The sequence below is a fragment of the Rhipicephalus sanguineus genome, chromosome 3 (assembly GCF_013339695.2).
Source record: "Rhipicephalus sanguineus isolate Rsan-2018 chromosome 3, BIME_Rsan_1.4, whole genome shotgun sequence".
Taxonomy (NCBI): Eukaryota; Metazoa; Arthropoda; class Arachnida; order Ixodida; family Ixodidae; genus Rhipicephalus; species Rhipicephalus sanguineus.
In genome coordinates, this window is record NC_051178.1 from 136,499,643 (window position 1) to 136,513,084 (window position 13,442).

The 13,442-nt window shown below is 50.9% G+C and overlaps 1 protein-coding gene across 1 annotated transcript in view; it reads left to right on the forward strand.

The window, feature by feature from the left end:
* Window positions 1-13,442, forward strand: part of LOC119387236 (ecdysone receptor-like) — a 183,508-nt gene that overhangs the window by 105,078 nt on the left and 64,988 nt on the right. Inside the window, 2 exon segments of the mRNA XM_049413449.1 lie at window positions 2,202-2,446; window positions 3,281-3,509. Coding sequence (XP_049269406.1) covers window positions 2,267-2,446; window positions 3,281-3,509 — 409 coding nt within the window. The 5' untranslated portion in view covers window positions 2,202-2,266.

Consider the following 13,442-nt stretch of genomic DNA (forward strand, 5'->3'; position numbering starts at 1 on the left):
TCGCTGCTCAGAAGAACGATTACGGCATTGTTTCTCATTTTCGCGCTCATTGAAGAAATGAAACTCAAACCAAACGCTTTTTCTATCTTCTTTCTTTAATGGTGAATATGATGTAATGGTTGTTAGAGGGCATTGGCATAGCGAAGACGCGTCAATCGTAGGCGTAAATGGAAATACTGGAAGGTGTGGACATCGAGAGCGATGCTGATAACCCTCGCGTCGCTGTGTATACGATTTTACTGCACTGACCGAGTTTTACTGCGGCTGAGGTGTGCGCGTGTCGCGGTGTGCCGCGATAACAGCAGCGTCCTGCACGCAGTAATTGTTGCCGTTCCTATTTATAGTTGATAGCGTCGATAGGGGTCGCAGCCATCGCTTTACGTGATTACTGCTCCGGGTATTCCTGTAGTACTAGGTCGCCGTTATGTTGGATTGGTGGAATCGTATTGCGTTCAGCATAATGTAGGCATCGTTCATTGGTCGCTGGGTGGAAAAGCATTCGCTTCCGTCCGTATGGTATAGTTAAACTACGGGAGACACTGGCGGAAAAGTCGTTGCAGCGAAAAAGGGAATGTGAAACCGAGTGACTGGGTTGTCCACATCCATCATCCGTGCGTTTCTAATGCGTTATCAGGATAGAAAGTAATAACGATAATGTTAGAACGCTGAACGTGCGAACTTTACCTCACTCGGCCGTCGCCGTTGCTGCTCTTGTCGTGCCTGCGATACGTTTCGCAAATAGCAGATCACCGCGTCGCGAGTGTCCTTCGGTATGGAACGAAAAAAAAAAAAGAAAAGAAAGAGAAAAGAAGCACCGCAATCAGGAACGAAGAAGTAAAGTGTGCGTGGGGTCATTTATCAGCGGTTTTTGCCCGTCGGAAATTGCGTGTCCCGCCCTTTCTCGCACACACCTTCGTCGCATGCGAGGCTCCTCCTTGGCTAATGGCATTCCGCTGCCCACGTCACCGGTCGTCGTCGTTATAAGTTTGCTTTCTTTATCGTCGTCAGTTTGCCGTCACCCTGCCAACCGCGTGCCCTCGCTTTTGCGATCCCTCTAATGCGCACTGCCGATGTGTGACTGCACGACTATTTCAACATTGCTGACCTCCCCTCTGGAGCCCCATGCGCGCAGCTGTCAATGCACAATCGCACGTCCCCCCCCCTCCCCTCTTTAATTTTTTTTTGTAGACACACGCGCACATTTTTTTTTTCGTTACTACAGTTGTATTTTCAACGAAATTACGCCTATAACGAAGGATTTCTTGCGTTGCGCAACGGTGTAGGGACCAGTATAGAGAAGTACTTTATAAAGGCGTTTACCTGCATATAGCTTCGTTTGGCGGGGAGCTCCGCGTCCAATCAGCGGCGTAGCCGGTGGATGGGTGGTAATGAACTAACTACTCTCTGCATAGATTGCGGGATTTTGTTGGCACACAGTGATTACTGGCCACGGGCTTCGGCAGAGGGGTGCGAAAGGGGCACACAGTAAATGCGTTCGCACCAACAAATCTTTTAATGTTTTTACCGCCGAGAATGTGATTCCCTTTTTTATTTTTTTAGGATGAGTAATGCATGACGATGTTTTCTGCATAAGAAATAAAAAAACACCGTTATACTGCTATCAGTATGTTGTTGCACATCACATAGCGTTCCGTTGTTTTCGGTTTCTGCCATTTCATTTGCAGCCGGTCGCGATGCCTCACGCGCGGGCTCGTTCTCGGCTCGCTGGAACATTTACAAACCACGAAAGCCGACCGCGAGACGTACGGAATTATACATTTCGCCGATCGAACTTTTTGCATAGCTTCGACAGCGTTGCACCTGATGTTTGAAACGGTATATGACGTCACTGACACCGCCATATTGGAGTACCATCGTGGTGGGACGCGAAGTTTGGGATGTCACGTTGATGTTTTCAGTACATTGCATGCAGGCTATTTCGTTGTTCATGCACAGAGGCCGGTGTTCCAGCGTTAACACATCCAACGTTTTGTTCCAGCGTTATCACATCGAAGCAGGTTAACCGCCATATGATTATGCAGCCTCGACATCATTAAAGCCGCCATGTTGGAGCACCAGTATGTTAAAAACCTGCGTCCATGACGTCACGTGCAAACTATCGATGAGCTGATCATGCCATGATTGCCAGGAGTATATAACTGTGTCGCTAAAGCGTATGCCTACGTTTCCTCTTGGTGCAGATTCTGTGTACGAATGCACATTCGGGAGCAACCCGCTCGGTGTGGAGGCGCCGTACGGCGGCCCGATGCTCTCTGAGCTGCAGCTGCAGCCGCTGGGGCGCCGGTCGGCGGCGGCGGCGGCTGCCCCATCCTCGGACGAGGTGGCCTCCATGAAACCCATGCTGCTACAGGCCGCCCAGGGAGCCGGGGGCCTGGCTGCCGGGTCGCCGCCCGCACTCTCACCAAACCTGCCCAGCGTGGTCAAGGTGAGTGTACTTAGACACATTCAGTCTGTCCGTAAACTTAAGAGTTTGCGGATTACCCGCTTACGGGAGGCTCTGTTCCAATTCTGGGCAGCATTGTAGACAGCCTACGAGAGGTGTCTCAAACACGCGGTTCGCGAACCTTTCGCTAGCTACCCGCGGCTTCACTGGTAATGAACTTTTGTCACTTTGCTTAATGGTATTCGCATTATTTTCTCGCCTATTGAGATTCATAACGCTTTGTTCGGGGGAGCTACAGAGACGGGACTTGTCTCAAGTGTATTTTTCCTGAGGCACCCCATGCGGTCACTGTGTTGAAAGATCACCATAGAACAAAAACTCTACTTCAGAAGTTTAGTCATTCTGCAGATCGGTATCGATATCCTTCTCGAAACCTTCGTCAAATCCCCTGCGCATATGACGACTTATATACAAGATACGAGAAAGGCATTACTGACATTTTGTTCAAATACCCGATACTCGATGCGGTAGTTGCCCTCAGGGGGATTCGCCGCATTTTAAAATATTTTTTAAAACGCGTTTGTTGTATTTAACCGGAGCCAAGGCTGTTGGAGCTGTAACACTTCTTTTTCGACAAGCTGGTTAAGCGTACATGGGTTATTGTAGCGCGAAATAATATGGACAAGGGAAGGACAAGACACCACGAGCGCTAGCGGTGTCCTGTACTTCCTCTGTCCGCGTTCTCTCGCGCTGTGACTGCTGCTGGAACTGTGGAGGTTGCAGTGTTCCGTCAGATGCAGTCGATCTATTCGCCAATTCATTCCATCTGTGTGTGTGTGTGATGTTCGATTTGTCTGTCTGAATGTGTGGTCGCAGGTGGAACCCCGGCTGCCGAGCCCGTGCGTGGGCGGTGCGGCCAGCGACGGGGTGCCTCAGAAGCGCGTACGCCAGGATGACGCCGGTGCGTGGATCTCGTCGCCCTCGTCGCAGATGTCGGTCGGCTCGCTGTCCCCGCCGCCGCCGCTGCTCAACGGGCTGGCCAACAGCAGCGGACTGTCGCCCGTCTCTTGCTCCAGCTACGAGACGTACAGTCCACGGGGACCCTGTGAGTGACAGTGCCACCCCTCTCTGGGATTTTTGTACCTGACCTCTTACATGCGAGCATTTCTGCTCTTTCCGATACCTACATGGTATACGGTTCGAGCCTCCTTAAGTAACGATTGGCAGAGATAACAGACAACTGGTGGACATTAAGAGCAACAGAATGGTTACCAATACCAGGGGATGGGAAACGCAGTCGAGGAAGGAAGAGAGTTAGATGGAGTGACGAAATTAAGAAGTTCGCAGGGATGAAATAGAATCGGCTCGCACAGGATATATGGTAAACTGAAGATCATGTGTGAGAGGCCTTTGTCCTGCAGTGCCGGACTAAAACAGGCTGACAGTGAATGATGGGAAGCTAGAGAGGCCAGTATATTCATTCAATAAAACGAAAGGTTGATGGATGATGCGTGGTCAGCTCGCCACCTCCATGACCCATCAGCCGCCCGTGTCACGTCATTGACATAGACAGCGAGTCTGCTAAAGAAATGGCTGATTAACTGGCCTTTTTTTTATTGTAATGCAGGATAGCCACGTTGTATTCTGGTATAAGGGAGTGTTAAATATAGCGACATTCTGTGGAGCTTTTTACCTGCTCAGTAAAGGACTCTGTTCTCTGCGACCTAGGATGCTATTCTGGGCATTGTCAGATTCCGCCACGTTGTCGAATTCCACCATTGGTCAAGTCTAATTGGCCCGGAGGGCTGCTACGGCCTCTGCGATTGGCTTAAAATGCCGCCATTACGAAATACGGCAAGATGGCGGAATTTGACAGTGTCCAGGATGGCACCCGTGTTCTCTGCCGGCTCGTGACTGGGCTTTGCGCACTCGTATGACGCATTCTACAGTTCTGCATCGCTTTCGAAACCGTTGCCGGAAGCTTTCGCAACTTTCACGACTGAAGTCGTGCGAACTCTGACGTAGCATAATTTTGTGACGCAGGCTCAGAGGTTGGTTGCATTAAAGGTGCAGGTTTTGACGCAAACTGCGAATGATGGATGACCGTTTGGCAGGCATCTTTGAGTCAGTGAAGTCGGGGAGAAGCGCATATATTTTGCTGCAGAGCGATGAACGGGCTGGACGAATGTGATAACGGCAGTGCAAAACGCAGTCAAGGGCATGGACGTTGCGAGGAAAACGATGCAAAGGTCGACAGATAGGATTTAAAAGAAAAAAAAAACACGACACGAGAAAGAGCCATGCAGGCCAGATATACGTCGTCCTCGAGGGCCACTCGGCTGCGAGCCGGACGCCGGCTGCAAAATTGTCATGCGCGAACAAATGCGGACGGCGCACAAGCTGCATGCCGCGCAATATCTCAGCGGCGGCGCTGCGGCTCTTATCTTCAGTGTCAAATATAGGTCATTCGCAATGTAGCCGCGGTCTCCTGACACTGCTACACGGTGCGCGGGTGGAGATAAGATAGGCCCTCCCTGTCCTGCCTGTATACGCACGCGCCGGCTCGAGTGTTCCCGGGAATGACCCGCACCGGTGAAGGTCGTGTCGTTCGCTTTTACGGATCTTGTTGCTGTATCGATGGGGTGAACTTGTCACCCATTTTCTGTCGGTGCGGAAAGCTGGCTCGCCTCTGTTGGCACCTCCACGAGCTTGTTATGCAGTCGCTGGTTATGGCGTCACATCGACGTCACGATGTCCTTATGTACATAGGCGTGCGCAGGGTTCTCCATTAGGAAGGGGGTTGATGAGAGAGAGGTTTGAGATGTTTCACCACAGCGCCCCTCCACCCTCTTCTGTCCCCCTCCCACTGACGCCCTTACTGGTACGCAGTGCGGAAACGAGGTAAAGCCCATCCACCACTTGTGCGCACTCCTGTGGTTCTATACGCCTCTGTATCACTCATGGGTCACTGTAACGTTATTTAGCGTTTACGGAACTAACCAAGGGCAGGGCCCAGTGAATGAAATAGGCCTACGTGGAGCGCAAAGTTGTACAGTTTTATGGAGGACGATCCCAGCTTTCATTCGTCGAATTTTAACGACGCATTTCGCTTTGTTTCTAATAGATGTTTGTGATTGGCCGGTAGCCATCGGTAACAGCATAGTCCCTACCACGATTGGCTGGTACCTGCTCTTGCCAACCGACTGCTGAGCTGCATATCTATGAATACAGGCCGTTGGGACTGCATTCGTAAAACTGCTTGCTCATGTAAGAACTGCTTAATCATTGGCGAGTGTCTTCGCTCGGTTAGAACTGTATGTTATGCAGCGATCTGTGAATGATCCCAAAGATAACAGAGCGTCGCAAGTGTGGCACATTGTTGCAATATAGGCGTTCAGAAAAGACAACGATGCAGTAACTGTGACGCAGCCGTGTGACGTCGGGCCGTTATTTATATGAAGCCACGTCATAACAACCTGCCCCGACGTTTCAATATGCACTGGCTGCATGGGGCAATGAAGCGTGACCCATTCATAACCGAACTGGAGGACGGTCGCACACGGATGCCCATATCCAAGCAGTGGAACGGACTGTTGCTGGGGTTGTTTGCTTCTGTGACGTGACGGGACACCGTGCAGGTGGCGACACTCGCTTCGAGGGTTTCACTTCGCGGCCTCAAGGTTGCGCATGGTCACGTCCGCGAACCAGAAAACTGTCAATAAAATAACTATATAGCAGCAGGAGACCAAGCGAAAAAGAATCGTCGGTTAAGAAAAAAACTTGAAGAAACGAAGAGGGGGTCTTGTGAAAAATAGGGAAGCTTACGAAATCAGCACTGGAAATGTATAGAACTTTCCAGCAGGATATGGCCAGAAATCTACAATAACTCTCAGGGTATAACTCTGTCGTTTGAAGCCACGAAGGGAGTACTGCTAACTAAGACGTACCGAGCCAAGTACGAAGGGTAACACGCTATGCGGTGCATGTGGAGAGGAGGAATAAACGGATCAACATCTGATATTTCATACTTTTCTGTTAAAGGGGCCCTGCAACACCTTTCTTAGTTATATTGGCATAGTCTCATTATTGACGTATGACTCTTCACGAGTCATATGCCGCAAAAATTTTTCGAATCCGTCAAGTCTAAGTGGTGTTACCAAATTATAGAGATCACGTTCCGCAGCTTTCTCCCTCAACTCAACGCCGCGAGCGCGCGGAGAGCTAGGCAGCGAGCAGCGACTCGAGGGAGGGAGCGCAGACGAGCGAGGCTCCGCCCAAGAGCGCCGGCGGAAATTTTTTCTTCATTTGTTTCTCTCTGACGTCTGGGCGCAACCACGTGGTCTGTGCCGCCACTTCCGGTCGGCTTGCGTCGTTCTCGTCGAGCGGAGCCGACGTGTATCGCGCGTGCTTGAAAACTGCGCGTCGGTTTGGTAATGTTGGGTGTGCACCTCGAACGCCGTAGTGTTTTCATCGCTCTGCCAACCATGGAAGCAAACCTGCGCGCTCGTTTGGAACGAATGACAGCTGAGATCGGTTTCGGCCCATACTCCGATACACCGCCTCGTAAGACGGCACTGGCAGACGACCCCGAAGCGCCGCCATTACCGGACGCCAGCATTGTTATCGGAGACATGGTGCACGGCTGCCTCGGTCGGTCGTGAGAACGTAGAACGTGCCGACGATGCAGTTCCCAGCTGACGAGGCAACACTCGAACCGCTGCCACTCTCAACGGCAACCGGCGATGGTCAAAAGCACAGAAATATTCACGTTTTCGGCACTGCGCATGGCGAAGAAAACGGAACCACGCAACTACGAGCAGACGAGCTGTCGGTGAGACCGGAAGTGCTAATATTAATGTTTGTTCGGTGTTTTTAACGCGATAACAGAATATAAACATACATATTATCTACTTATTGGACTCAAAATTAACAACGAAAGTAATAATGAGGGTGTTATCGTGATCATAACATCAGCCAATGGTGGAACTGCCGACAATCGCGTCATATTTTGCGGACTAATACATCATTTGTCGAGAGAAGAGGGAGCGATTTTCAGCTGACTTTGAGAATTTATTGTAAATTCCAGGCCGTGCGCATCGCTATAATATTTGGCTGGCGTGTTCTCGGGAGCCTCGACTACCGATCGGCAGCGCTTTTTGAGCATGCTCGAAAAGTGTTGCAGGGCCCCTTTAAGGTCTTCACCCTACAGTCCAAGGCAACGGGACTGAATTTTTCAATGGGTTTTAGGGACAGTGAAAGCAAAATAGACATTAAGCAGGCAGAAATTACGAGGAAGTTATCTGATTGGTGTCTAAAATCAAGGCAAGAGTGAAATTTAGTCCTTCACTACATAAAGTTGATACCTCACTGTGTGTTGCGGCTTGGTGGCGTGAGGCGCTGCCCGATCAAAGGATACAGCCCTATCCATCCAGCCATCCTCTGAAGGTATAAATTGCCTAGCTGACGAGGATGAGGTAATAGTATACTTTATTGAAGTTTTTGTGGGCGAACTTGGTTTCGAAAACGCGCCGCCACCGCCTCTGTGTAACGCTTGTTGTGCACTTGTAGAGCCACGCTAGTTCTTGCAACTGCTTCGGAAAAAAAAAAAAAAAACTGTATGAATGTCATGTTGTGGAAGGAGTCTCCTTAACGCATGTAATATTGCGTGGCAGAAGCGTAGAATCACGCCAGGCATCAGAGCATGTGAATTGCGCAACGAGTGGGTGCTTTAAACGCCCACCCATTACAAAGCCGCGTTGCCTTACGGACTGGTATAGTGGGCCCTTCGCTGATTCGCAGAAGGAATAATTATGGTGTGGTGGGCACTTAACAACTCTACTTGCAGTATAGGCATTCTAGGATAGTTTGAAATGGGCAGTGTTACGCGCGCAGTGGTTCGTTTACTTACGACACGGTTGAGGCATGCACCGAGGACCGAAGCTAGGCTAGCAGTTGAGAAGGTGATGCGCACGGGGCCCGATTACGCTATCGCGTTCTACTCTTGAAGGCGAAGCTGAAGCCTCCTCCAAGTTTTTTTTTTTTTTTTTTGCTTCTTCATCTTGTCTTGACATCCGCTCTACTATCGACTCCTGCAAATGGCATTTCGTGCCCTGGTCTGACTGCATTGCTGAGGGAGGCGTCCTGCATTGGCAGAAGAGCACTCTTACCACATTTTTTTCACGCACGTGGAGCTTCTTGATAAGATCGACATTTTTTTTTTTTCGTTTTGTTTTACCAAACGGCCGGGAACCGCGTAGGCTTTGGATAAAATTGGAAGTGTGGGCGCGCGCCTCTTACACACGTAGCATGTCGCATTGGCACCCTTTCCTTTAACCTCTTCGGGAACCCATCTTCTAGTACGCTCGCCTTTGCCTCGATACGAGTCCTGCTGGAAACCGATAAAAGAGAAATGTTGCACTGGCTTCTAGCCGGCCCCCGCAGTGAGTGGAAATCAAGCGGGCATTTTATTTAAAACAGCGAGCGGGTAGGGGCCGACTGCCGCCGGGGCTTTTCGTGTGCCGCCTTCATTACGCACCCTCTCCCAAAGCATGCCAGCCCTGCACCAACTCTTGGAGGGAGAAAGGAAAAAAGAAATGATGCAAAGAAAAAAAAAGAAGGTACCTTAGTGTCTCAGAAAAGGTTAGAAGCAGCGTGCTGTCTGCCGTCGAACTTATTTCGGTCGGTCGTTCGATCTCCATCTCTTTGCCGAATGAGCGAGTGAATGAGAGAGAGAGAGAACAGCGGTTCCCCGCTGTGCCTGTTCGGTGTTCCTTTGGCGGGCAGGCGGGAAAGGGCATGCGAGGCGTGTGTCGGCTCTCCCCTCCACCGCCATTGCATGTCGCCCGGCGGCAACGTCGCGTCGGCCGCTTCCTCGTCGCTTCTGCTGCTGCTGCTAGCCCCTGTTGATGCTGCTCCAGTCCAAAGACAGGCGGCAGCTGTGCACTTTTAACAGCCAGCCGGGCGGAGAGATCGGAATGGAGCATGCAGCGGTGAGGGGGTGGGGAGGAGGGCGAGTGCCTAGCGTTGTCGTATGCGTCGGTCCTGCGCCGGGGGCCCCGTTGTTAAACGCAGCTGCTGGCATGGCGGGCTTGGCTTTCCCAAGCCTGCAGCGCGAAGCCTGACGCTCGCGCTGCGCCGGCGAGCTTAGGAGACGGACCCTATGCGGGCCGCGTTTGGTAAACGGAGCCGGGTTTGCCGGAAGCCTCTTTTGTATATAGACAACTTATAAGGTTGCCTCCGGCCGGGCAGCGGAATAGCTGAAGCGAGTGCTTCACGTCGTTAAAGAAGTGCAGACCTCTCAAGTTAGGAAATCGTAATAGTAGTAATGAAACAGACCTTGTACGCGAGAATCATTCGGTGCGCGACGCGGTCCCGTCAATAACAAGGGTTTCGCACCTTGAGCCGTTACTCTCGCCCAAGCTATCTCACGTTTAAAGGGACACTAAAGAGCAAAACGATTTTTCTCGCATTAGTAAAGTAGTCTTCCACGATACCAAAAACACCACGCTTGCTGCGAGAAGACGCTTAATAAGCGAGAAAACGCGCAAAAAGCAAATGCAGGTGGCGACGCCACCTTGGAATTCCCGCACCATTTGCCGTGACGTCACATATTTTTGACGGCGCCTGCTTCGGCCTACGTAGTTCCTAATCGGTTAAATCGAAGTATATTGTCCTCTGAGGTGGCCACAGACTTGACATAACGAGTTCGTGGAAATTTCGTCGAGCCAGTGGCGCCAAAATACGTTAAATGCTCTTTGAAACCTTTTGCGTCACGAATTACAAAGTTCGGCGCGAAATTTAAAAATGAAACTTTGAACTTGGTTTTCTCCTCTAATATTAAAGCTATGGTGGTGAAATAAACTACACAAGAGTTCTCCGAGCACACTTTATCAATCTAAATCAATTCATTGTTTCTCTTTAGTGTCCCTTTAACACCATCCCAGAAGCGCCACTCGCACTCGCGGCCTTAGTTGACCGCGCTTGATTAGGGGGTATGTTCAAGGCTTGGGCTCACCCTAAAGTGTCGGGGATTTCAGAAGGCTGTGGTGCAGTTGCCTCGGAAAGCACTGAGATCGGGTCAAGTTTGTAGAGATCCACAGCTTCTGATAGCGCAAATATAAACGCAACACGGGCGAAGAATACAAGACTGACGGTGGTTGCCATTTTACTTTGTAAATTTGGGGGCGTGTATGTGAGAAGCGAAGGCCGGGCATGCTCAAGAAACTGTTGGTAACACACACGAAGCGAAAAATTTACTTGAATTTACTTGTTTATAAAATTTCTTAATGTTGCGCTCAATATGAGTTACAGCATGCATGCGCGGTGCCCGTGGTCTGAGCGGCGCCAATCACATGGTGGCGCCGACATAAGGCAAGATAATTGTGAACTGTGCACTTTTTCGACTACCGCTATTTTGTGAATAAATTTAACGCTTGCCGGTATCACCAACAAGCCTGGAACACTTCGTTGCGGACACTTTCGACTGCGGAAACTTCGTTGCAACTCATATTGAGCGCGACTGCACGCCCGACTCGGTTCTATATACGCCTTCGCCAACGCATAGCCCGAAGCCTCGCACATACAGCATCTCCATCGGACGCAATGAAATCGTGGTAGAATTTACAATCCATTTCGCGCCGTTGGAAACGTTTTTCAGGGCCGTTTCTGACTGAACTATTAATACGTTCACTGTCGCAGTTAATCATCGTTTTATTGCCTCCCGTTTTACGAGCGGGAACTCTGTTTTCCTGTTGAGATGCGACACCGTTATCCGTCGTCGTGCAGTCCGCGCACAGTGCTTATACGTGACCCGGTCGAATTTAATAGCGCTCGCTGGTAAAAAGCAGCTGGCTGTTTTGTAGCCTCGCGCTACGTTTTCTTCTTTTTCTTTGGGGCGATTCGAGAGTGCATTAAAACTGGTACTGCTGGGGAAGGGTACGACGGGGGGGGGGGGGGGTCTTTTCTGGACGTGTATTCTTGACTCTCGCCTCGACTGGTCCCCCCACCACCATCGCAGGGATGGCGAGAGAGAAAAAAAAAATCTCTTCTGCAGGGGTTTCTTCGTTGGGCGAAGCAGACGTGACAGGAATTAGGCGGCTCCACGCGTTTCCCTTATAAAGCGAGGGTGCCGTTAGGACGTCCCGGCTACGCCGAAGAAGCCCGTCCTGCTGCGAGACGCAATATCTTCTGTGGCGCCAGCGCCTGTAATGAAGATGGCGTACACGACTAATGAAGGCGACCAGCCATTCTGGGACTCCATCCCCGCACCCTCACCCCTGTCCGAGATCTGTATATGGGTGTTATGCAGCGGGGGAACGAATAGCGGTGTTTAAGAAAAAAAAAAAAGAGAGAGAGAGACAGAGAGAGAAATGATGCTTGTGGTCTGGTTGCTGCAGGTGGTTTCGGCAGGCCTGCGATCGGGCGAAGCGTTTATAATCCTCGATTGCTTGTTTTTCTCTCGAGGCCGGCACGCTTGAGAGATGAGAATTTTGAGAACGGGTGGCTCCATTGGTATCAGCGCATACACGAGCCAAATATGGAACTAAGATCGGTAAAGAAAAATACACTGTAATTGAAATTCAAGGCTGGACACGAGGGTGATGTAGAAAAAGCAGTCATTTTTATCGTTGCTCATCTCGGCGGCACCCTTTGCTTAAAGAAGAAAACCGTGGCGTCTGTATATCGAAGAGAGAGAGAGAGTGAGAGACCACACGTGAGATGTAGCGAATGAGATGGAGGTTTAGAAACTTGCACGGTAAGTTGGGTTGGCCGGCTGGATTAGGACGTCTTTGCCACCACCGCAGCTGCTGCTGCTTCCCTGCTGCGCTTGTTCGTTTTTGTTTCCTTTTCTATGTACCCCAGTGGCCGCCGCGGTTAGTGAAGCATTTCGTGACCGAGGGGGATAAAAGAAAGCTGATTGTGTGTCCCCGTGCCACGCCTTTTGAAAATGCAGGCTCGGACCGGTGCTGGCAGCTGCTTGTGGCCACCGTCGTGGTGGATCCGAAGTGCGCGGAGTTACAAAATACACTCGGTCAGACGTACTAAGAAAAGTAAATAAATAAGGCCGCTGCACGCAATTAAGACTAGCGTAATCTAGCGACCCGAAATTAGGCGTCGTTCCTCGTCTACATGCCCGTCCTACATAACGACTGTATTGCTGCCGTGCGAGGCGTGGTTTGATAGTTTCATCGTGGCAAAACAGCTAAAAAAAACGGGACTGTGAACACACAGGACACAGCGCTGTGGGCTCACTGCCCCGTCGTTTGCGCTGTGTTGCCACAATGTTCATGAGCCATCTAGTCCACCTAAGAACCTTTGATAGTTTCAGACTGCAGGAGTACGGCTTTGAAGTTGGCAGTTCGGTCACGTTGTCACTGGGCACATTTCGTGTAACAGCCCAAAAAATTATTTTCGTTTCGAGACTGCAGTCGGAGCGTATAGTACAACTCGTGCACAAACTGCGGCACCCAGAATCCTTCCTAGTGTTTCTTGTTACGGCTTCCATTGAGCTTGCTTGCACAGGCTTGTTTGTTCAGTGCGTTGAAAAGGGTCCGGCGGCAGTTAAGTGCGCAATGTTAACTCAGTCTGGTTAACGAGCTCACGACCAAAAGGCTGGAGACTCGCTTTCGTCAGTACACGAGACCGCCTGCGGGGCTCATTTAGGTTAATTTCTTTCAGAGGGACGTCTCTCTGCGACGACGTTTATTGGTGCCGGAGGACGAACAGCGGGTACTGGGTTCCTCCTCTTGTGGGGCAGCACTGCGTGTCGGGCGTCCACGGGGGCCCCAGTTCAGGAAGACGGGGCTTGCGACTGCCGGTTTTGGTTTCTATGCGTGATTTCTTTTCTCCTCGCGTCACTGCCGTCGTCGTCCGGCGCTGCCCGGGCCGGCGCGTTACTAATTGGCGGCGCATTTCCGTGGCTCGCGCTGTATACTCTGTGGCGCGACGAGGCGCTGTGTTTTTGTGCCGCTAACGACGGCCACGGGCTTCCAGGTCGCGACACGGCTCGCCGCCGACCGAACAATGGCGGCGGCTGCGC